General features: G+C 42.2%; 2 protein-coding genes across 2 annotated transcripts; one reads left to right on the top strand and one right to left on the bottom strand.

Moving 5' to 3' along the window:
• Window positions 1–1,093: 1,093 nt before the first annotated feature.
• Window positions 1,094–22,741, bottom strand: dnaaf9 (dynein axonemal assembly factor 9). The gene is given in 38 exon segments (XM_029460166.1): window positions 1,094–5,748; window positions 6,308–6,401; window positions 7,210–7,275; window positions 7,886–8,073; window positions 8,869–8,943; window positions 9,186–9,292; window positions 9,994–10,080; window positions 10,244–10,305; window positions 10,307–10,380; window positions 10,931–10,968; window positions 13,040–13,165; window positions 13,858–13,992; window positions 14,163–14,251; window positions 14,343–14,460; window positions 14,914–15,015; window positions 15,301–15,386; window positions 15,611–15,754; window positions 15,881–15,984; window positions 16,255–16,345; window positions 16,441–16,488; window positions 17,149–17,219; window positions 17,472–17,583; window positions 17,686–17,731; window positions 17,887–17,931; window positions 18,034–18,110; window positions 18,197–18,281; window positions 18,364–18,400; window positions 18,602–18,683; window positions 19,045–19,180; window positions 19,276–19,331; window positions 19,492–19,593; window positions 19,905–19,982; window positions 20,117–20,223; window positions 20,429–20,525; window positions 20,920–21,044; window positions 21,140–21,265; window positions 21,434–21,513; window positions 22,396–22,741. Coding segments are annotated over 38 exon segments (3,459 nt in total). The 5' UTR covers window positions 22,452–22,741; the 3' UTR covers window positions 1,094–5,641.
• A 1,574-nt stretch (window positions 22,742–24,315) lies between these two features.
• Window positions 24,316–25,207, top strand: LOC115027672 (golgin subfamily A member 6-like protein 22). The gene is made up of 2 exons (XM_029461151.1): window positions 24,316–24,745; window positions 25,134–25,207. The coding sequence occupies exons 1-2, from the start codon at window positions 24,316–24,318 to the stop codon at window positions 25,205–25,207; spliced, it is 504 nt and encodes a 167-aa protein (XP_029317011.1).
• Window positions 25,208–25,760: the final 553 nt, after the last annotated feature.

Raw genomic sequence — 25,760 nt, 5'->3', positions numbered from 1 at the left:
TAAATCTGGACTCTTCACTATGATAGGATACAACATGATAGAAACACCTGCACCAGCAACATCATTCACCTTCATGACTGTAGGATTTACTGCAGGACTGCTGTGTTGCATTACTCTGAGCGAGGCGTACATAATAAACTCAGACTGTATCATGGTTAACATCATGAATTCAAACCCAGGGGACAGTTTGTGTTGGGGGGGGGGGGGGGGGGTGAAGCTGGCGACACCTTCTTTTCCATCACACTGAAACATGCAAACCTTTCTTTGATAAGAAAAAGAAGAGTCCCACGTAATGAGAGTGAACAGTGCAGCACTGCTGCAGTGGCCTGGCTCCACTCTGCAGGATTTGGCAGACGCCAGTGAGAGTGATGAGTGTTTACATGTGGCTGTCATAATAGCCCACAAATAGCCTCGGCTCACTGCCTCAGTAAAAATACAATAGAGGGGCAGGGAGGAGAAAAAAGGGCGGTTAACGGTAGAAGCGATATGGTAAGAGTGTGTTTCAAGTGTGTAAAGTGTATCTGGGCGGGCGGTCTTGCCTTGAGTCGCTGGGGAGAAACTGGCGGCAGGAGGAAACACTGATGTCAGAGGTGAGCCATGTGGAGCACGGTATCTGCCTGGCAACAATACAAGGACACACACACAGATTTTATCTTCCTTACTTTTGAACACACACACACACACACACACACACACACGCATGAGGAAATGGAGGCTAAATCTGTGTGTGCAGGATTACTCACATTCTCTCAGCTCTATTTCAGCTGCCATTTCTTCTTAACAAAGTGAGTTAACAGCCAGACTACAACACACACACACACACACACACACACACACACACACTCTGCAGACAGTTTGTGTTTAGTCTACCTCGCCCAGTCACAGAGAGCTCTCTGCCCCAGTTGGTGCTGATACAGAGTTTTTGAATGCATGAATCCATGTCGTCTCACCAAGTGACAAATCCACTACTACGCCGAACTCTGTGCATGTGCAGCTGCTGACACGTGAGAGAAATCACACAATCAAAGAACAGCAACACAACGTAGAGCTTCACACCACTCAATGTTTCATGAATTGACAAAAGAACAAACAGTGATCAACCATATAAATATTTAATGGATTACGAGGTGCATTAAAAACAACAGTTAGATTATAAAAGCATCAGTCACAGGAGAAAAACACAAGTTACAGTAGTTTTGTGCAAATGCAATTCAGTTTTGCTCACTTTCTGTGAACACCCTCAAAACAAAATGTGGAAGTCAGTTTGGCACTTCAGATCCCCCCCCCCCTCATTACAATAGAGACCATCAGAAGTTGTTTTACTTTGTGCGGCCTGTAGATACGGGACAAGCAATGAGCCCTTTGCTTTTTTTTATTCTTCCCCAGATCTAATTCTGCCGTGAAGACATCAAACACCTCCCAACTTGAATCGTTGCCGTTACTTGACACGAATAACAACATCCTTTTTTTTGTGCACGACAGTGCGGCCAGCCAGTGTGTTGCTATAGACAGAAGATATTAACCACAATTTCACCCCCATCTTCTTCTACGACACGTGAGCTTTATAGGGCAAATATGTAATCTCAGGTATGAAATAATAAGTACACCTGAGCAAATTCCTCTCGCTGTCTGTGCAGACTGAGGGGTGAAGAGCCTGTGATTCCCTTTTAACCTCAATAGGACAGAACAGCCCAAACAATTAGTATCAACAGTCCCCTGAGGCCGGAGAAATATTTGGACAGTTAAAAATCCATTTCCAAGCCGAATTCTCCAATAAGCACAAAAATACCTTAAAAATATTCACTTCTTCAAGAAGTGCATCAATTCCACACAGTTGGCCCTTTTGAACACTGGAGCCAAACTTCAAAACTAGAAAAGAACAAAAAACCCCTCTCACACTGCGTTATCACATCGCAGTACAAGAACACAACATCCCCCCCCCCCCCCTTCGTATAAAACCAATTAACACCAAACTTTGTTTTTGTCCTATAACTTCAGCTACAACATGGCTCGCCTCCACATACAGGATGAAGACACCAGGTGCTCTGGACAGAGAGCTGCGTAGCAGTCACACCGAGAGGCTTGGGGAGGGCTCTTTGGGCCCCCAATGTGCAATAAGTAGGGGGCACCCAACAAACTCAATCCTTTTTGTTTTTCCACTGCGAGTGTAAATACATTTGAAGTATCCAAACTGTGCTGGTTCCAGTACTCTCTGTGGTACCCAGCCCGTAATCCAACGCTTTTTTGGTTAGTTTGTGAGAATACCTGAATCGCCCGGAGCCCTCCTGCGGCCTCCCCGTGTGTGACCTCCCCTACCTTACCCTCTGACTTAGAAAAAACACATTGCTTTAAAGAACGACTCTATGGATTCCTTTCACCAACACTGTTGAAGGACGGATCCTCGCCTGACAACACTTCCTTCCCCTGCGACAGGGAGAGGGACGGAGCTTTAATCTCTGCTTCTCTCAGCCGTAGCCAAGGCACTGCTGGATCAGAGGAACCTGACGTCTCACGCCCAATCAGATTCTCTGCCACTTTTGTTTTCTACAAAAAAATTGCATCTGCTTTTGCTCTTTTGTAGCTTGTGCGAGATGAGACGTTTTGCATCTAGAACGTTCAATTCACAGTCTTACAAAAATACTATTTGTCATTTCGAGGTAATTCAAATTCTTAGCAGATACGTAAAATAAATGTGATTTCTTTTTCTCTTTGTTGTACCAGTTTGGTGAAAGGCAATTCTGTCAGGATATATGTGACATCATATTCACATAACATCTCAACACATGCAAAAGAGTGTATACGTGTTAGAGGTCATTTGATCTCAATATCACAAACATCTTACATAACCCTCCGCTCTTTAAGGACTACTTCTTTAATCTCTCGGCCAATTATACTTCCTGTGTGTCTGCTCGTCGACACGTGTAGCAGGTTTGTGGAGCCTTCAGCCTCCCGTACATCAGCTCGCAACTATTTCACTGTCAATCAAGGTAACTCTCTGCAGGATTATGCAACTACAGAGAGACAACAACTGTTGCTTTGAGTGCATCCCTGAAACACTACAAAGAGGATCAGGCTTAAACAGTTATCATTTTGTCAAAAAAGGATTTATGTAACATAATTTAATGCTCCACTTAAAAATAAAAGACATTGTAATCTGTTTGCATTACAGACTATCTGTAATTTGTAAACAGAAGTAAAGCTTTTTTTTTCTTCAGGTGGCATCTCATTGTGTTTCACAGCTACGAGCACTCAAAGCCAGCGGAGCGCAGAATACGAGCTGCGAGAGACGGAGCATTTAGCCTTGGTCTGTCCTTAAAGAGCCGTGTGAGGGTACTGTAAGTACAATATATAAAAACACACTTCTTTTATAGAGTAAGAGCAGGAGTGGAAGAGAGGAGTTAATGGAATGAGTAGCGTGGGGTGAGCCCCTCTTCAGCTGGCTGGAACATGCCAGGGTAACACACGTTAGAGGCATATCGGATTTCTATGCATCGTATTCTTCTTCTAAAAGACAGTGGCACATCGAGCACGAGATGCTTATGGCTTATTCAGATCAAAGTGGACGGACGGGGCCAGCAGTGTCAGGTTGAGTTCCGGTTCAGGATTGTTTGACTCTGCACAGATACTCGCAGGTCATCTGGGGGGAAAATAACTTGCTAACAATGTTATCACTCTTTGTTTGTCGGCCAGCTGTAAACTAATTATTGATTCTGTTCACTGGCTGTCGACGGCGCTGACAGGCAGGCGTGTAAAACATGACAGTCAGCAACTGGAAATAAACTAAGGTCACCACTGATCTAAAAATATCTTAGATAAGAAGCATTTAATAAGTGTTCACCACACTAGCACCCCCCCCCCTCTGCTAAGGAATTAGATTATAGACTTAAAATATGCTCTTTGCAAAAACACCCTTCCTCTCTTATCCGACATGTAAGAACCTCAAGAGTCCTCATTAGTGAACGCAGGCGATGTCTCTGCTCCAGTGTACAAAGACCAACACCATAAATATCGTACTGGAGCAGCCGTATGTGCACACATCTATGTGCACTTAAATGTCCCTTTGTCAGTATTAAATATCAAGACAAATTTAGCACCACTTGACCCAAAGATTGTTAACGAGTCTGCATGCAACACTGCTGACCCCATAATGAATAAAAGCCAACACATCTCCAGAGATTGTAGCAGGGTTCCTACGCATTATCAACTTCTACATGAGCACGCTTTTACTTTGAAATGCTGGTTTGGTTAGATATCGCAATTTAAAAGTTGAAGTCGGTCTTTTACGAACCACATATGCAGCTGTAGAAACAACAACAACTACACAGAACTAACTGACAGCTTATCAAACACATTTCAAATCTGTGTAGGAACCCTGACAAGAGGAAGTCATGCACAGAACATTAGTGTGACACACGAACAAGCAGTAGCATCACAACTCACTTAAACAAGACATAAAGTCTCATTCTCTGCAACGTCACTACTCATGTTTACCCAACACAGTAAACTCAATCTAGGATTTCCCAGATCATTTCTTTCCCCCTTGTCCTACCCAAAGCAGTGACCCAAAATATCAAAACCAAACTAAACACGGGAATGTTCACGCCATCAACAAATGAACATATTGACCAAAATGATGAAATGAGTGGCGCACACGTGGCTGCAGTGAGGCTCAGCTCCACTGTGTGTCTCCCTGGTGTCCCTAGAACCGTGCTTTGAGGGAAACTTTCTGTCGGACATGTAACCATGTGTTCCTTCAAGCTTTCCTTAGCGGTTCTAGAACTACGACACTCCGCTGCTGCTTTACATCACTTTCATTAGATTCACTTCAGGAGTCTTTAAATAAAGCACAGGGATGGCGTTTAGCTATGTGATTAATGGCATCATTCATCAGTTGTCTGCGGCCAACAGGCTGTCCAGTGTTTACAGCTCTAAGGCCAAGCGCTCCCTCTGCTGCAGCGTGGCACGCAGACAAGACAACAGGTGGGCCAGGGATTGGGTGACAACAGAGGAGGAGCGATTCTTGAGAAACCCCACCAGGGAGCCCACCAGAATCACACGGCTATCCATGCCTTTCCAGAAATAGAGGCATTAATTTGCCAACTGTGATAAACAGAAACGCACAAGCTGCAGGAGTGTGCGCTTGGAAATTCCCTTGAATTGTGAAAGTCTCAGAGCTCGCAGGCTTAGTGGCGTAATCACATCGGTTTAAAGATGGAGTGTTGTGTTGCGTTATGTTTCACATTCGTCTGCAGTTGTGAGCAAAAGTCTCATCTCTTGACAAACGTGAATCAACACAAGTGACCCACGTCAATGACTCACTTCCATTTGATGGAGGTGATGCCTCACTGTACAGTGAGCAGTGTAAGGACACAGCCACAACAACACGACTGCTTTTCATGGTTAATGTCATTGTTTGAAAGCTTATCTGCACTCAACCTTTTCATGCCCCCACACGAGGACATAGGACATAGGACATAGATAATGAATGTTTTAGCGGAAGCTGCATGTGGTGTGACCACACATTGACCATTGTAGTGGAGTGTTCAGTACATAAACCCTGTGCCCTCCCGGTCCCTCCCATTGTGGTTCCCTCAGAGTTATACAAGACAGATGGAGACAGTGGACATGCACACAGATTCTATCATGGATCGAACAGATCAGGCTGTCCCTGCAACTCCAGCTGGTGGTTGAATAGCTCGACCTCTTTGTTGGCCTCGGTGAGGTACTCCTTAATAAACTCTTCCATGTCTGCAGTAATAGTTAGGTTAGGGAAACAGCAGCACAGTCACCACACACAACAGTCAATACATAGAAATGTAAGCAGGGTGCAACAATAACTTTGTTGTCCACCTGGTGGCTGAATGTTCAAGTGTAATAATAGTTAAGCATTGTGGTTTTTTGAAAGGTGAGTGATGCACTCGTGTATTTCATCAGCATTTGGCTGGTGAACGGTGCTAACTTTGTGCCCTGGATGCAAAGCTGCACAATGATTCATGATCGCTGCTCTCTCGAGGTCAAAGAGTTACGCTTCGGTCTATATTTGTCAATTAAACTGTTTTCTGTGACTTATCAAACACAGTGCTTGATTTCTAAACTAACTCACATCGACTGTATGCACACCAAGTACATGCACATTAAAGTCATTAACGGAAACGAAGCTCTGGATTATTTACAAGATATGATCATATGTGTAATATTAACATGATGTCAGCTGTTCTCGCCAACATCCAGACACCCCTGACTCCAAGTCTGAGTGAAAGATAAGATGCTGTAGTTCTCCAATAGACAGTCACTATGAAAAGGATACAGGGATGGAGGTTCATCTTCTCTCCAAAGATGTCAACATATTGATAACCGTTGTAGAAGTAGCCTGGTGGGAGGGGGTCCAGGTGCCTCGTCATCTAAACATAAACACATGATATCAAGATCATCAGATCTCCAAACAAACAAAGAACACAAACATTTCACAGCCTTTTCTCTCTAAACTGTCGCCTGTGCAGTTCTCTGGTAAACTTGTCACAAAGCATGTGTCCATGTATCTCTGGGTTGCCATGTGGGGTCTAACACATGTATTGGATGCATTTCATTCCACATATTTGCAAAGAAGGTTTTCTGGAATCTGCATAATCAGTGTTCACATCAACTAAAAGTGTTGTTCTCCATCTTTTGCTGGCGGACTGCTACATCTCTTACAGCCATCAAGCATTCCACAAGCTGCTGGAGGGTGCACACTGTATGTGCATTGCGTGCAGTAATTCCAATACAGATAAAAACAAAGCAGGGTTGAGCTCATACAAACATTGCTGCTCGTCGAACAAACTCCACAGAGCAGCTTTAATGCTGTTCACATTATACATACATATACATATATAACATATATATATATATAATATATATATATATATATATATATACATTTCTATATATATAAGATATATATATATATATATAGATATATATACATTTATATAATATATATATATATAGATATAATATATATATATATAAATAAATATATATATATATCCTATATATCTACATTTATATATATACTCATATATATCATCTATCATCTCATATATCTATCTATCTACACTAAATATCTCATCTCTCTATATTATATCATATAAATCTATATATATATATATATATATATATATATATATATATATATATATATATATATATATAAAATATAAACACACTCACATGTATGCTCTTGGTTTCTTGTGGTGAAAGAGTATTTTTAGTCCTCTTGGGCTTCTGCGTCTGCCTCTGTGAACACCAAACAGAAACAACAGCCTCGTGAACACAACTATTCACAACTAGTCTCAGCAGTGAGTGTTGTCATCAAAAGCAGCTGCTTAAAGTAGAATATGGAAGATCGTCTGTTAAATCACGATCTATCGCTGATCGAGGGAACACAAGGGGGATTATTTTTGAGCCCATGTCCCACTCATGTAAGCAACGTTCCTGAATAAAAGGCTGTATTAAAGCAAACTCAACATTTAAAGCTGCAGCTTCACACTAAAAGCTTTAACTGGCACACGTGTTGACTTGTATTATCAAGTATTAACAGGAAGATGTGTTTGTTTGTGAGCAAGGGAGATCGCTCATCAAAAATGCAGCAAGTCAAGACAGCGGATCCGTTAGAAATATTGCAGAGAGCAATAGAAGAGTCAGGAGCTTTTGCTGTTGGCAGACTCGCCATGGATCTGATTTCAGTTTCGCACATTGCCCTACTTATTTATTCAAATTAAAAGTTTGTTTTGCTGACCCCAGTATCTTGGACCTGCCGTATTAAACCACATTTCCTGTTTGCACCAGTACATATGGTGTCGACACAGCAAGCAGGACTGAAATCTTAAGGACTTTAAATGTTTACCTGCTTGGCACACTGTCTGAGCCAGTCCTTCAGCCCCTCCTCAGTGAGGCCAACACCATCGAAGATCAGGAAGCAGGGCGCGTTGGTCTCTTTGGGGCCCGGGGTCAGAGGGTCAACGCTCCGGTCTGGAGCAATGCTCAGGCTCCTACTCACTGTGTTGTAGCTCACCTCCATCAGCTGGTCTGAGTCTGGAGGTTCCAGAGATGAAGGAGCTCACATCCAAGTAGCACATACATTCACACCTCGTGTAACACCTTCTACAGCAGCTTCATATGGAAACAGCATGCTGTTAATGTTTTAACGTCTATGCAACCTCTCTGTCCCCAAAGAACTCACGTGTGTGCTAAGAAACACTAAATAAAACAAGTTAAGTAACTTAACGTAAATGTTATGTATTGAATGTGCAACAGTCAAATACAAAAAGATAACTAATAAATAAAGTAAAATAACTAAATACAGAGTGATGTAAATGACACACTACTCTTAAGACAGTGACTGAGATACACACTTGACACCAAGGGAATGTGAGTATTAGGATAAGGATGGCACAGTACAGTCTCCACATTCGCTCCATACTACTGTATCCTCCCAGCTCTCTACACATGTCTGCACACTCTCTGCACATCTCCTCACAGGCACCTGCAATCTCTCCTCATGCAACAACGCTACACAGGTCTTCAAACGAAAGAGTGAGAAAACTATGGAGGAGGAAACCAAACCAGTGGACTAATGAGCTGAATTCTAAGCACCAGACACCAGAGCAACAACCGAGCAATATTCCTACCGTCAGGAGCTTCTTGCCTTGAGAGCAACCTTTTCTCTAATAATTCCCAAAAACTGGGAAATGCAAATGCAGGTCAAATATTTCCAGGGAAAGAAGTCACATTTCAACAAAAGCAAGTTTAAAATCTCATTTGAAATGTTTCACAATTTAGCAACAGTGGCATCTTTAAGACAATGAAAAAATAAAATGTTATTCCTACCAGAGAATCGGACTTTTCCCCAAACGTTGTAAACATTTCCTCGGAAGGGGCGCGGCCTTAGTGATGACTTGAGTGCTACAGAGAAATAGAGCTTTAGTCGTTAGAAGTGTGAAATAAATTAATTTCAGGGATCATTGTCCTGAAGAGCAAGAAGTCATAAGTGCTTTGAGAACACAGATTGTTTTACAGACGCAGTTGTCTCCATATTTGGAGGAAAAGGCAGCTTATGTAATCCTCATCAAACACTGCCAGCTCATATGTGGAGCTCGTCACGTGTAAGAGTCAAAAAAAGGGGGGAGAATTCCTTCCCATCTCACCTTTACAGCGGGTGACAAATAGAGGCCTCTCGAGGGGCCGCTTGAAAGCCACGCGCTGCTGGGTGAGGACCAGAGACCCTGCACCGGAGAAGAAGCGCCCTTTGCACCTGAAACACGGAACACATGCACATTACACAGATGGTGAGAAAGTCGAGAGCAAGCCAAATGTTTGTGCTACATTTTTTCCTTTGGCTGGAGAGTTGTTTACTCGACCAGCTTCCCACAGGAAAGAGGCCAGTGTTTGAAAACGTGCTGGTGAAACTGGAAGTAAATGATAAATCTGCAAATGTAGACATTCTCATCAGCAGGTGAAATGATTGGTTGTCTTGGTTAAAGGTTCATGACGTGTGAGAAGCACCTCTAACACACTCACATGCACACCACATAAAGCTTGAAGAGGAGTTAATCAAAAGGGAAAGACTCCGGCCAGAGAGCCAGTGAATGATCTGAAGGGAGGATTTAGCAAAGGTTCATATAAGGCTGGCCACTGAGGCTTTAAGGCTGAGTGGACCTGGTCCAAAGGGAAGGAGACCCCCTCTGTGTACATGGCAACTGCATGGCTGGTGATAGAACACAAGATGCCCTGGGGGGCTTTACAACAATCAGCAGCCGTTACCCCCCGAGAGCTGCAGCCGAGTGGCAATTAAACTGCAGGGAGGGAGGCGCGGCAGGACCAAGGAATGCTGAGGCAGGAATCAACGCCAATCTGTCGCTCAGCGGCCAAAAGGTTCAGCGTGGACAAACGAGGACACACAGGGGGGGGGGGGGGTCACAAGCAGGAGACTGGAACATAGGGAGAGGGTCTTACCATCCGGGGTAGAGGACATAACGTGCTCTCAGCATCTGCGGCTCGTTGAAGCTGCTATCAGAAAATATCAGGTTCACATCTTCATTCCTAATTAATACAGAAACAAAAAGCAGAAGGAATACGTGAAACTCAACGTGTAGAAAACATGCAATATCACACGTACAAAACTACTTGAATGAATATTTCAGGCAAAGATAAAAGCAGTTAAAGGACTGTTTGTGGCATTGATCATGATTCTGCGAGCGCCTACCTGGTGACAGCTCCTCTCTCTGCCAGTATGAAGGCTGCGGTGGGGTTGGCAGAGCGTACCAAGCTGCTGAACATGCTGCAGGAGAGGGTGCTTCTGCTCTGCTGTCAGCCCCGTGAACACCACTGTACTCACAATACCTGACATACAATGAGGCACAAAAAGGGAATATGAATTCTGGGAGAAACACTTTCCTGAAAATACTAAATCACGTCTGTGTAGTCACTGCAGAAATATCACAGTCAAATATGTTAGGGTTGGTTTACTGCCATCGCTGCCGCTGTGTTGTAGCTGCGAGCTGATTGTTTATGGGATGGTAAGATTGGTAACATATCAGATTTCCTCCCCACTGCCCACATTTTTCCAGCCAAAAAGAAGGCAATAAATATGTCCGTAAATAAGAATGATATTACCAGGTGTAGTAATATCGTCAATATTCCATAGAGCACAATGACCTCCATGTTAGTTACAGTCAAAGATGGACACGATTTCTAAAGATCATACACGTCTTGACCTTTAATGGTTATATTGTTCAACCTGGCCGCATGGCTAATGTTTGGAATGGCTTCCAAAAGAAAAAAATCTATATCAATATGGCGTTAGCGCAGTACTCAATGAAGGAAGTTTAGCCTTAATGTATTCTGTTGTTGGGAAACTGGAGAGTGAAAGAGTGCGACAGGCAGGACGTACCTTGGTTGCACTGCTCCAACAGCTTAGGAAACGCAAACCTGCAGCGACAGACAAGGGACAGAAGAAGTTACAGAAGGTAAATACATAGGGACCGCCAGCCGTCAGTCAAATGCAAATGTGGTTTGACGGAGACGGTCGCTGCTACATTGTGGATAGATTATGTTGAAAATGACGCACATAGGAGCTACGTTTTCATTTATTTAATCAACAGTCCTCTTTATTTGAACCCATGTCAATAACTTTATTTATGACTAATGGGAGCGTGCCAAAGTTGTGCAGCAATAAACAGGATAATTCCGTGTTATAGCCTTTGGCTCGCAATCCAGTTATCAATCGAGAGGCATTTGTCACAGGATGACATCATGACAACGTCCGGCAACTGGCCAATGCAAAAACTTTCTGTAATCTCATGTAATGTAAACATCATTCATCCGGAGTTTTCAAATCGATCAGTGTTACACACCACTTTCAGAATAACTGTTCTGAGCCAAGCCCCCCTCCAGCCACCGCAGACCCTCTTAGGGAGCCTGCAGACGGAGGGGGGGGGGGGGGGGGGGACGACAGCAATTTGAAAGGCATTTATCTTTCTGTCCTGATGTAATGAACTGTCTACATTCATCACAAAGAATGGATCATGACTGACTGATGAGCTTCTCTGAGAAGGTGGTGTTGGTCGGACCAGGGGGGATTAGAGGGCTATGCTGAGGGGGTTGACGGGCAGGTCAAGCCTAAGCTGGGCTAACCACAACCAATTAGCACCATAGTGGGGGCCCACAGATCTTCACACAATCTATGGCAACAGACAGTGATGCTGAAGATGCCTCACATGGAACAGTCAGTGCTAACCACATTGCTAACTAAACCTTTTATTACACATTTTTCCACTGCTCAGCCAAGCTTGTCCGAGAGTGACTCGAGGGTCATCACCACTTGTTTGTAGCAGAGGATACAAAACATGTGTAAGATTCAACAATCACCTCATCTTTTCCTCCAACATGTATGTGCAGAATCTAATTATTACACTTCACCTACACACCAGGGCATTTCTTATTACACCTACTGGCTAATTACATTTCTCTTGAAGAAACACAGCAGCAGTAGTTTTCCAAGCATGTTGTAAAAAGCCCCTCTTGACTGACTTCATCACTATGTAAGTATCACTGGCCAACGCAGCTCGGGTGTGCAGTGGAATACAGCCTATTACCCGGAGTGGTATGTCATATTGTGCGGAGCAGCTCAGTCAATCTTCCACAGTGAGAAGCTCTGTAAGCTACATCTAAAGCCTGTAACAAAAGGAGAGTGAGATTAAATGTAGGACTGATCCTCTCTGTAAAAAGGGACCCAGCCTTGAGTTTTAATAGCTAAAAGTGTCATGTAACCTCGTCCTGGAAACCACCAGTGCTCCAACAATTCATCAACATCCGGCCCTGTCTATCATCTGGTCTTTCCATTCGGAACTTAAAAGGCAGAACTGAGTGAAACCCTCAACTACAATCTTAGTTTCTGTCACCGGTGTGTTTACGGTTATTTAGCTTCTTTAACTTAACTTGCAAAATAGGTCAAATCCTGACTAAACACACATTTGTTGCTAGCAGCGTGCAACTACATGTGCGTACAGTGGCTGCAAACAAAACATCTAACTACTGCGAACAAATGGAAGCTAGTTTAAGTGTCTTTGGAGAGAGAGCAGTGCAGCGGATGGTGCTGAGTGTTTTGAGTAAAAACAGATCCATTGCGAGTGCTGTGAATCCTGTGTGACTGAAACTGCCGTCCTCTGTGAAGGAGCGAGCTACAAACCTTTCTGAGCCACGTTCCAAGTCTTCAGACGGTGAGTGTTTACTACTCATTGGATACATACTAATATACATACAGCTGCCTTTCAGTCATTGGGAGTCTGATAAAAACATTGGCACAAAGCAGCAGCATTTACTGTGAAGCAGCAGGACTTTGACATATACTGAAGATTGAGTCATCAGAACAGAATATAATTAAATTACTAAGCATTTATCAATTAGGTCATTTATAAATATTGTTATCGTTCTAAATATGCACATTTCTTTTTAACAGACGCAGAGTTGAGACCTAATCTAAGCGAGGAAGACATTTCACCTGTGCTCCACACAGGAGGCGAGGGGGTCCACACAAGCAGTGACAGCGCCGATGGTGAAACACGCTTGGACAACTGGGTCAGGGTGGAAAAGCACAGCCTGGACCACGTCCAGAACATCAGTGTATCTGTCCAAGTAGAAACATGCACAAACGAATAAGTCACACTGACAACGAACAGTAAATTAATTCAAGGGCCAATTCACCAAGAATGGATGGCGGCTGCTGATGGCACCATGAACTGCGCTCCGTCTCACGGTCCGATTCCCAAAAGATGCTGCGCTAATGATATTACAGCACACACACGGCCGTAAGGTATTGTGCACTTTGCCTTTTGTTTTGTTTTGCGTCTGAGTGCAATTATCCATGTGGCAATAAATGTTGAAGAACAAGGGAGGCAGAACAGCGGCAGAGACAAACTGCCAGACTGCGAGCTAAAGGTCTGAAGTCCTGATGGACGGCATTACTCACAACTTCAGGCGGGAAACTGAACCGTTACAAAGAGAAACCGTATTTGGGATTTAATATGCCGTGATCACTGGGAAATGTGTTTATGACATTCCTTATAAATGCGCTACCACAAACTCTCTGAAGACGCTAACATCACTGTGACATCGCGTGGCTATCAGCGCTGATCTTTTGTTCTTGCAATGAGGCTCGTTTGCATAGAATCGGGCCAAGTTTGTGCCAAATGTTTGCATATTACACAATTTAAAAACCCCAACATAGTCTAAATGCTCATAAGGTCCAGATGTAGAGATCTGTTGTATGTACTGGGATGAAGTTGTATTCAGGACACTGAATGATGAAACATTTCTTACCCAGGTGAGAGCACCAACAGACGGGGTTTGCCTCCTGGGCCTCTCTGGCTCTCCAGGAAGCTGGACAAATACTGCTGCAGGTGAGAGGCTGAGAAGCCGTCACAGCTGTCAGGATCAGGCTTGTACACCACCCACCTACGTACGAAAGGAAAATCTAATTGTACCGTTTACTGCTTGTGTTGTTATTCTCTTTCTCATTATTATGAAACAGCTACAACACGTAAGATTAGACGTAATAACAAAACAATAAATAACACAAACAAAACGCAAACCTCAGAAACCTTGTTGGATGAAATGTCTCTCACCTTCCCTGTTCCTTGTTCAACTGGACCAAGAAGTTGCAGAGTCTCGCCTTGTGGCTTCCTGGTAATCCCGTGATGATGGTGATGACAACCTATTCATACATACAACAAGACAAAGTATTGATAACAGAGGAGATTCAGATTCTGTGAAACCATCCACTGCACCTCAGTCAGTATGCTCACCTTGTCTCCCAGACTGTGGACTGGATTCCTCAACTGTGCAGAGGGGAAGAGCACCCCCAGGTGGTCGTACAGAATGGGCTCCTGACCGATACTGCTCAAGGCAAAGTGCTGAAGAAACCTGGACACACACCAGAGCACAACAACCCGTAAACACAACGGAGGCCACTACTGACTGGCAAGACTCCATAATAGTTTCTGCAGAATACATTTATGGAAAAGCACAAAATCTGACTTCATCTCTGCTGGAACGCAGCGCTTAGAAATTACACTTGATAATGCAACACTGTGCAAAAGAGAGCGAAACATGTTTATAAGCAGGTTAAGGTTTGTTTATTTTGGGTGCAAATGCTTAAACCAGAAGACCAAGAAGCTGAGGTATCTTTGTCTTTGTTTCAGCTGTAATGTGTGTGCAGTGGTTATTGTGGGCCAGATAATGAAGCTTCACTGTTTTATATACTTTTAAATGCTTTATTATGGGAAGACATGATTACCTAATACCTCGCATCAGGTTTTATTACTCGTTTGGTGCAACTGTGAAGCACTCCACTAAGTGACGGCAGTGTGCACTCACATGTCCTGCTCTGGCAGCTGGGAGTATGAGGTCTTCAGGCTGCCTCTGCGTTTGGCCACCGGTGGCTCCTGACTGTCGTGCAGCTTCTGCAGTCTGCTGTGCCTGAGAGAAAAGAGTCATTGCAGTTTGTTGTGAGTCCATGGACACGGTTCACCTTAAATAGCATCTAAAAGACTTGTGACATGACGAGAGAGGAACATACAAACGGTATTGTTGAGTCTGAATTCATCAAAACACTTCTACATATGAGGATTGATTTGTTTTTAATTGATTAATTAAGAAGGCATTTTCAAGGGGGAAAATAATGACCTTCCATTCTCCAAGGAATGTGTAATGTAGCATACAGACAACTAATGTTAAACTGTAAAGGGGAGCACGTTCTCTTACATGTTTCTCTGGTTCCAGGTCAGGTGCTTTTGGTCCACCATTTGCAGAGTGAGTCCAGATTCAGAGTTCTTCCACACTGACAAAACCTGAAAGCAAGAGAGATAAAGTTCGTACAACTAGAGCTCTTAAATGAGTAGAAGAAGAAGAAGAAGAAGTACGCTACACACCTTTTTACAGTAATGGCTCATCAATGAACCAACACAAAACCAAATCCCATCTTACATTTCATAAATACTTGACAACATATCTCTTATGATGGTGCTGTATTAACTACGTTCACCACTGGTGATGTGATGCTTAAAGGTCTAACCTTGGAATAGAAGGCCCTGTGGCTCTTAGACCTGGGCTGAAGAGCAAACACCAGACAACAGTCAGCACTGTGGAGAGGGAAGGGAAGGTGGGGGAGCAGGCTGCTCTTATACTCCACCAGGAGAGACGCCACAGCACTGGAGTCCTGGTAATAAGATACACACATGCATATGGACTCATATTATAAGTCTTTTAAATCATTAATGTACTAGGTAGCAACACAATAGAGTGTGTGTAAAAGTATAACGTGTGATATAACTGTGATTATTACCGGATCATAGAACTTGATGGTGCTGATGTGATCCTTGGAGAGGGTAATGCTTCCATACTGAGAATGGATAAACAGCAGTCCCTCAGAGAAGAAAATGATTTTCCCTGAGATAAAAATGTGAAGAAATGTCAAAAATCATGTCACAACTCTTTGTCACATAACGTACGCCGTTGGCCAGAACATATGAAAACACATCCTGTCACATTTAAACAGAAATTAAACTGTGAATCAATACAATAGTCTTATTCACATGGCAGTGGAAAGTTGACTTTTAGATTTCTAACTGGACCTGAAATGAATTGTCAGAGTCAAAGATTGCACAGCAGCATTGTTAGAAAGTGTGTGTGAATAGAAAGGTTAATGGAGAGCGTCACCTTCTTCAGGTGTAGAGAGCTGGCCGCTGGAGAACACATACGCAGCATCTGCTACAGTCAGAGCCGTTCCCAAACAAGTGCCTTCCTCTTTCTGTTCAAGACACATGATGAGGTCACACACACACGCACACACACACACACACGTATTCATACACTGCAGTGGATGCATTACGCTTCTGAACTTACCTTAGCAAGATGTTGGGCTTGTTCAGATTGCTTTACGTCAGATTCCATCTAAAACAAACACGACCATAAGACTTTTGCCAGCGACAAACAAACAATGCTGGAAAGTGTGTATTCCTTAAACTAAGGATGAAACATCAGAAGAACATTTGTGTTTTGGAAAACTTGACTAAGTAACTTTATCCAAACAAATTCTGTTTATCACATTAATCTGAAATCTGGGTTCCTAAACATTCTGGGTTCCTAAACATAACTACACAACAACACAGTTACACCAGACTACTCACTAAATTGACATCATAGATGATAATATGTCATATGATAATAGATGGCATGTCAGTGTATTGTAGCCTGCATAATAAGATTATTAATTAAAATGTTAATATTGACTCATGCATTAAATTCTTAGTGCAAATGAAGAGAAATGACAACACACATGACCAGTTCAGTATAATTCATTGGAGGTAAAGGATTACTCTCTGATTCCGCTCTGACCCATAAGCTGTGGTGCAGATACGGCACGACACACGACGTGCCTTCACTTCAGCTACATCATTTGGTTAATAAGCTCACCAGCTGATTTGAAAACACACATATTTTTCCATACTCTCTTTCCTTTTTTCAATATTTATCAAGACTTGGAAATGACTCAAATCAAATGCCGTACTTTTCCATACTGCGTAGGAACTACATTTTCAGACACACACATACCAGCCAGCAGGCATATCGAGGAACGGTTGTAGTCAGGATGGTGTAGCAGCTGTCTGAGGACACAGTGCCATCTGCAGGAGAGGACACACACTTGTAAAACAAGAAGAACAAACAACAAAGCCAAAGAATGACAAACAAGGAAGAGGAAGCAAGAATATGAGCCTCAGAGCAGGAAATGGGTTATTTTTAGACTCGCGCTCTGATGTTTCAAAATGACTTTTGCCTTTATCCTGTGGATACGTTCTGTTTATTATACAAACCAAATGTCCTTTGTTGAATCAATCAGCAATCACTCATTAGATTTAATATCATCAATACTGCACCTTTCTGTTGAATGTTGATACTCGACTCCAAGAAGGATTCAGAGAAGACCACAGAGCCAAGGTCGCCCCTGTGCCACTGCAGGTCTGTGATGTCATGGACAGTCATGGAGGCCTTGGTAAAATAAAAAGTACAATCATTCAAGTTCAATCAGAAAAGAGTAATTTCATTGATATCCTTTGGTCAAGCAAAAAGAAACGTGCTTCTCTAACTTACTGTTTTTAGTACATAGCGGCTGTCTTCATCAGTCAGAGGAATGATCCTAAAAACAAAACAGGCTCTTAAGATCTGAAATCACATACTTACAAAACATATACTTTTTTAAATCACATGAAAGATTACATTTTCAAGATGTGTCAGTAAATAACAATGCTTGCACATGACCAATAAGGACCCGTTACTGTATATAACACTCACTTTCCTTGGTTATTCACTGCTTTAATGCTGAAGTCACATTTGGACCTGATGAGAGAAAACACAGGATCAAACAATAGATTATATTTCATGCTCGTCTGAAAGTCTCACAGAGGACGACGGTGAGAATCATCTAAATGGAATATGTACCTGAGAGAACTGCGGTACTGACTTAAATTCATTGAGTCCAAAGCCAATAGGAAGGTGTTCTCTGCTACATCCTTAGCCTGCAATAATAAACCTTTCTTAATGGGAATCATGTTACAGTACAAACTGAAAGATAAATGTTATAATGTGCTCTTTATTTTCTTACCTTGGCAGCGCTGGAGCTGCAGGAGAAGCATTTGATTCCTGACAGGACTGCTTGAACAGCAGCTAAATAAATCTGTGACAAAAGTCTGAAAAAACACCAAATGCTAGAAAGTATTTAACGATGGCCGCCTGATAGCTTACAAGAAAATAATGTTTTAAATCACTTACAAGACTTCTGTTTTCTTTTGCTCCGTGTTGTGATTTCCTGTGGATAAATGACAGAGAGTGTAAATGATATACTAACGATACAAACAAGGGCTTCTCATATTACATTTAACCTAAGCAAGCTCTTTCTGGACGCTTCATTTACTCCACACAAAGAAACATTTCACACGAGCAACTAATTCTTTTAAAAATGTGCAGTTCATCAATAATAAATAAGCAAAGCTATACAGTAAAGCCTCACCAAGGTACGGAGTGTGGGTGGTGCCGAAGAAATAGGTTCGAGAGCAGGCTAGGGGTCCTTTGGGAGCCACACACTGCAGAATCTAAAGCACAGAAAAGTGTTTCTTTTGAAAGACACAATCATGGCATGTTCTCACTCAGTAATCACATGTTTCCTGGCAAGAAAAGATCTGTCAACACGGCTCTGAAACACCACCTGTTGTACCAAATCACTTCACCAGGTGGCGCTGCAGGCCAGTTTTCCTCTTTACATTGAGCATTAATGTGATTTATAAAACATTAATTACACATAATGGAAAAATGACTTCAATGCCGTTTGAAAGGCTGGAGAGTTTCCACAGTTCTTCTACTATACTAACCAGTTTGGCAGGTGCCAAGCTATTAATAGGGATCCTATCGTAATGCACGTCTACAGTGTTAGCTGCATCGTACTGTGCGTCTCACCATGTGTCTGGCTGTAGAACCCGGAGGTCCTGTGTTGCGGACTTGATGACTCTCTGAGGGAAAGTTGAACGAATAACTCTCCAAATCGTCTAAAGATGAATGCTTCCCAAACAACACAAAGGGCTGCTGGCTTTGACTGAAATAGAGAAACGTTTGATTAAGCAATACTATTTTTAAAACAAGAAGATAAATATGATTTCAGTATTTAGACATATTTGAATAAGAAAAAACCTTTTATCAGTGATGTTGCTTGAGATCAGTCCATGAGAGTAATAAGTACGGAAAGCCTGAGGGTTGATGAGAATAAACTTTATGCAGACACAAGTAAACACAGCTGACCACTAAGACCAGACGTTGAACAATACAAAGTTCACTGCCAATGCACAGGTAGTCATTTAAGAAGACATGATACTTTGCTCTTTCCACTCCACATGGCAGTAAACATACCTCTCCTGCCTGAGCTTCAGATAGCTCCAGGATGGACAGATGGTTCTCCAGGTCCATGCTGGAGAAAAAGCCACTCCACTGCTTCTCAAAGCTAACCAAGTCCTAACATGCAACAAACAAACCCAGACGTCAGAACACATTTCATACTGAATGGTCATGTTCATACCTTCACAAACTAAATATAACTATTGGTCAGCCAGAAAATATGAATGTGACTTAACTGTTAATTCATTATACATCAACTGACTCATTAATCAGAAAGCCTTTGAATATTTTAGATATTGTTACTTTTAACTCTCAGAATTTCCTTCCACCAAATAGTGTCGACAAAAAACAAACATATTATTGAACATTTTGAATAACTGAAATGGATTTCTGGACAAGAACATGCAAAAGAAGAAGCTGAGTGTTACCTCTGTGAGGAGACTATCCAGGGACACTGGGTCGAGTCTGTTGTAAACCTGCCACAGGTTCTCACTCATGTCCATCAGCTGGAAGAGAAGAAATGCATAAACAAGCTGAAGCACAATGTCGAGCAACAAAGATTTTTTCATGAAATGTCTTTCAATTTTGCAACCCTTCAGAGCCTAACAAATATTTGAGGTTTTTGGTTGTTTGAAGGTACCTTGTATTTCATGGTAAAAAAGCTTCCTCCACCGATGCCTTCCAGGGCAAACGCTTGAATCAGGGGCCACTTTTCCATCATAAACATATCAAACCTCTGGATGTGTCCTATAAGTAGCAGTAGAGCAGGTACAATTACTGTGTTGTTGGGTTGATTATATATATATTTACATGTACATACAAGTACATGCAGTCAAGTAGGTGAATACATTGTATTCCGGCTTACTGAGCTGTCATGTAGTTAGTTTGTAAATACATTTCCATAACATATGTGTAGTCGATGAATGTGTAGATGAAATGTGATGACATGTACCCTGGGAGCTGTAAGGGACTCCGATACGATAACAGTCCTGCACCATCGTCACAAAACTGGAAATTTTGAATTCCTCTGCTGCTTCCTCATCTTCATACTGTGGTTGGGAAATTACAGGGTAGACAACTTAGAAAAGGATTGAATCTCAGGAATAACAATTACAAACACTGCTACAAAGGGTCATATTTACAATTTTTACACATTGCAGGCACATTGGTAAAAACTAGAACACACAGTGTCATTGATGAAAGTAAATGTGCCGCTTTCCCTGTGCAACCCCTGTAGACAAGGTGTAACATTTAAGCGGACACGTCTAATAGGCAAGTGCCTGAAAAAAATAATAGTAATCTGTTAAGGTTAAAATTGCAGCCATGTGGATACATCGACATGCCTTAATATTCTTGATAAAGTTCCTACTCCTAACTTAAGCATGCAGGAACTGTAATTAACAGAAAATATAGGCCTGTAGGGGAGGAAGAGGGCTTTTTAACCTCCGCCTCTGTCATGCAGTAGAGTTGCAGGTTCCTCCAGTGGGACACGTAGGGCAACAGGTAACTGTAGTTCATAGGGTTGCAGTACAGATGAACACACTCCGCCTTGATCAGCAGGATTACATCTGGAGAGCAGACAAGTAATGTGTCAGAGAAGATTAAAAACTAAAGCAGGCACCAAAACATGATCACAAATCTAGTTAACACTTGACAAACTCACCATCCAGCATTTCCTCAGGAAATTCTTCAAGGGCAAGGTCCAGATTCAGCTGATTTCTTCCATATAGTCCATAGAACAGGAATTTCGCCAGCTCAGTGCACCCATCATTATATCTGCTGTCAATTCCTAAAATACACATACAAAAACATTAATATTGGCCGTTTTCATTCAGTTGTATTCACCATCTGTTCTGTAATAGCATGATTTCGTCCAGCCTTAGCAGTTGGCAGTGCAGTGAACCAGGCCAGATAACGAAATAAAGGTCAAAGATTGGACGTTTGCGAGTTAACATACCAAGAGAGCACAGGATGCCATCAGGTGTGGTGGTGCCAGCCTCACAGAGCAGAGACTGAACCTGACACAGGCGGCAGCAACTGAAAAATGTCACAATAAAAAGAATGTATATAGTTATGGCTTTGTTAGTATTTAACATTAACGTCAGGGAGATAAAATGTTGATGTTTCACCTCGGAAACAGCATTTTGATAAAGATCAAGGTAAAGAAAAACTAAACTAAACTCAGGGTCCAACTAACTAAGAGTAAAACCAGTACTTACAGTTTGATAACAACAAGTTGGACCTAATATTACGTTTTTAAAAACAAACAATTGCATTAATTCAAGTATAATAGCTACATTCATTATCCAAAAGTCACTCACAATTAAGAGAAAGACTAAAGTTAAACATCTCGTGATTGACACGTATTTTGCTCATAATAAATACATAAGATTTTACACATATGACATTGTTTCAGCTAAATTAATACTGAATTAAGCTAGTAATGAGATGAGACATAACGTTAAGGTTATGTCAGTAATAATTAGCGTTACAATTTAAATGTGTATTTGTTTATTTTGGGGGGCGCTAACGTTACTTTACACTCAATTAGGAATAAACGTTAATGTTAGCTTTAGGTTAATTAAACAATACTTGACTGATGTCCGGGGGATTTCTAGAAATGGGTGTAATGACATCGCTAGCTAGCTAATGTTAAATTATTGATATGTAGCCCATCTTAACCAGCTAACGACTGCATAAGCAACTATTAGCTGGCTAGACACAATTGAGACACAGCTACTGTTTACGTTGTCTTTAACGTTACTGTTACCGGTGTAATTAACGTTAACGTTAAAACGTTTTCTTTATACGTCATCGGTTTAATAAATAACGGTTGGTGGCTCGTGCTAACGCTAGCCATGTTAGCTTAACAGCTTCACTGAGGCGTTTTCTGTAAACGCAATTCGATATTAACGTTACCTGACAGCTGGGTTAATTCCCGATAACTTCCCGTTCACTCTCCTTATACCGGCCATGGTATTTGCTGTCACGTTTCACACAATTTACGTTTAAAACCGAACTACGTTATGTATTTTCGGGCCAAATAACTACATCTTCTTCATCACCCTGGAGAATGTCATTACAAGATAGCATAGCAACGGAGCGAACCATTTGATATTTAGGGGCGTCCAGAATATCATTACATTATCTGTGGGAAATAGTGACAATGTACAGCATAATTTATTATGATATTATAAATATTTCATATATATTACATCATAGTTGTATTGACAGAGTTAGGAGATTAACAAAAAGGAACGTATCCGAATCTACCAGACGTCCCCCCCCCCCCGTTTTACACCGTAGTACTGCCTTGTTTTGACAGCTGCAGGCAGCAGTGCGCAGGAGCACACTGGGATGGTGCAATCCCGCAGTAATCTCAGTTCTTGTGTATGTAGGGGTGGGGGGGGGGGACTCCTTCATATACTGTAGCTATGTCTATGTCAATATTATAATACATGCATTTGTTATTAATGATCATTTAATGTTTGTTTTTACATACTGTCCATTCCTGACTTCATCATCAGTGATAACGAGTTAGCAAATTCCCATAATGGTTCAGTTTCAAATGTTCATCTTAATAAATAAGCCTATGCATTTTGAAACACTGGCATATTTACAATGTACTCACATTGTGGGGACAGACATCTTTACACAGTCACATTATGGGGACTCACCACTAAAGTAAATATGTTTTTTTGAAAGGTGAGAGTTAGGCCTGACGTGGTTATGGTTTATGTTAGCGTAAGTATTCAGGGAATGAAACAAGCAATGCAATCTTCTCCTTAGTGACTACAACAACTCTTTGTGAGTGTGTGTGTGTGTGTGTGTGTGTGTGTGTGTGTGTGTGTGTGTGTGTGTGTGTGTGTGTGTGTGTGTGTGTGTGTGTGTGTGTGTGTGACAAAGAGAAAAACAAATGTTTTACAGTTTGGCATGAACACTTAGTAAAGATTCTTGTTTTAAAGTGCACAAAGGTATTAGCAAGAAGTACTGCTTGTTATTTGTGAGTAAAGCAATGCTTGTAAGTTCTTTAATAGAACTCAAGCATGACGTGAAAGATGATAGAGATGCAATGGGCACGTATCTTGTTCATTCCAGGTTGGAATGCAAAACTGCAGGTCACACATGAAATGTTTTAAGCAGGAAGCTTCTTCTTTTCCACCCTCATAATGTTTGTTTCAGAGTCAGAGAATCCAGTCCTCTTGAGCTGACAAGGATCTTAAAGCAAACCTGTTAGAGCACCTGCAAAAGACATGTCGCACCGTAAGTAATTATTTTATACTATGTCTGTCTTCTTTACATTCAATGCTAATTTAATTTGCAAAACAAGCTACTTTGAAAGAAACAAACATGGTTCTACAGACTATTACTTGGTGTGTGCACTCAAAATGATTACAAGTCATTGACATGTCATTACTGTGTTGTTTGGCAGACGGCGTAGCTAACATGAGGCAGATGATGGTGGTCATATCCACAGCGGAGGGATGGTCCTCGTTGAAGTCTCTGCAGCAGGATAACTCAGGGGATACACATCTCAAGTTAACGTTCAGTTCTCTGGGATCAAATGAAGTCTGTGACTTGACGGTGGATGGTCACCTGGTCAGCTTGCTTTATGCAGATTTAAAACAAGACGTGACAGAGGAGGACATCAGCCAGGCAATAGACGGCTGCTTTAAGTCTTGCACAGATGGAATCAGTACATTTCTGCTGCTCATCCAAGGTGGGCAGTATACAAAGAGAGAAAGAAGAATGGTAGAGATACTGCAGGCACACTTTGGAGCTGAAGCTTTAAAATACCTGGTAGTTATCTCTCTGGAAGATGGAAAGGTTGCTGACACGATGGACGATGCCCTCCTGGAGTTGATAAACACGTGCGATGGAAGATACTGCCGAATCACATCTGCAGCAGCAGACGAGCTGCATGCTCTACTCGAGATGGTCGACTTCATGCTGGCTGAAAACGGTGTGACCGGTTACACGGACACCATGCTGACTGAAGCTCAGGAAAGGAACACAGAAGACTCGGCCATGAAGATGCTGAAACAGAAGGTGCGGGAGGTCGAGGAGAAGGAGCAGGCATTCAAGCAACTGATTCAACAACAAGAGCAGAGAAGAGCCAAAGAGATGGAGGAGCTGAAGGCGAAACATGCAGAGCAAAGAAAGAAGGAGACAGCCGAAAAGAAACAGCATGAGACAAAGAGAGAGAGCCTGGAGGAGGCTGTGACGAGCCACAGAGCCATGCTGCAGCTCCAGATGAGTGCCACTGATGGTAAGACTTCTTTTTTATTCCGTGTGAGTTAAGAGAAATAAATCTCTTTCCTGCACTCCAAACATTTACATCTGTGATTTTCAAGATCAACTTTTATTTAATCTGGGACATTTAAGAAAAAAGATTTGAAGAATTGTCCTCTTTCAGATATTCTTCTCAACATGAAAGTACATCTTTGCTCATGCAGGAACTTCTCCCACTAGAGGGTGATGCAGTCACACATTGTGGACATGCATTACTCATCATCCTCAGTACAGTATCTAATATTTAGTTTTACAAGTCAGTGGGTATTCTTATTTCTTTGACCTTTATCAAAACATTAAATGTTCTAATCTGTGTGAAGAAATGCTCCCTTAAAGCTATATTCCTTTTCTTTTTTGGATTTAAGATGTTCACACGGAGAAGATGTCGGTCATGCTGTTGGGTCTTTCTGGCAGCGGGAAGTCCTCTGCTCTAATCTAATTCTAAGAAGAAGCAGGTAATCGATACTCAACTGATGAGTCGAGTCAAGAACCCCTCAGCCCACCTTGTTTTGTGAGAGAAAGGAGGTGTTTGCAGCGGAGGCAGCTCCTCCTGGTGGACACCCCAGCGCTGTGGGACGAGGAGGGGGCGGAACATCTGGAGCTGGTCAAGGACTCCTTGGCTTTGTCCTTACCTTGACCCCACGTCCTTCCTGCTGGTGCTCCAAACTGGGGCCTTCATCCAGGGGCGAGTGCGAGATTGCTTGTGCATCTGCAGAAGATCTTTGGACGGGAACTTTGCAGAGCACGCCATGGTCCTCTTCGTTCGCTTCGATGGCAACCAGCACAGGCCTCAGAGGATCAACGACTACGTGGCCGGAGCCATGCAACCCTCCAGGACCTCATTCCGGAAGTGTGGGAGCCGTTATCATGAGCTGAATGTCACAAAGTCCCAGAATGCTCTGAGCTATCCTCAGGTTAAAGACCTGCTCTCAGGGATCAACAAACTGGTAGCTTCATCACACGGAGGACGCTCCTACTCGGTGAAGAGGTTT

This window comes from Cottoperca gobio, chromosome 22, assembly GCF_900634415.1.
Source record: "Cottoperca gobio chromosome 22, fCotGob3.1, whole genome shotgun sequence".
Lineage (NCBI taxonomy): Eukaryota > Metazoa > Chordata > Actinopteri > Perciformes > Bovichtidae > Cottoperca > Cottoperca gobio.
This window is presented reverse-complemented; position numbering and strand designations above follow the sequence as displayed.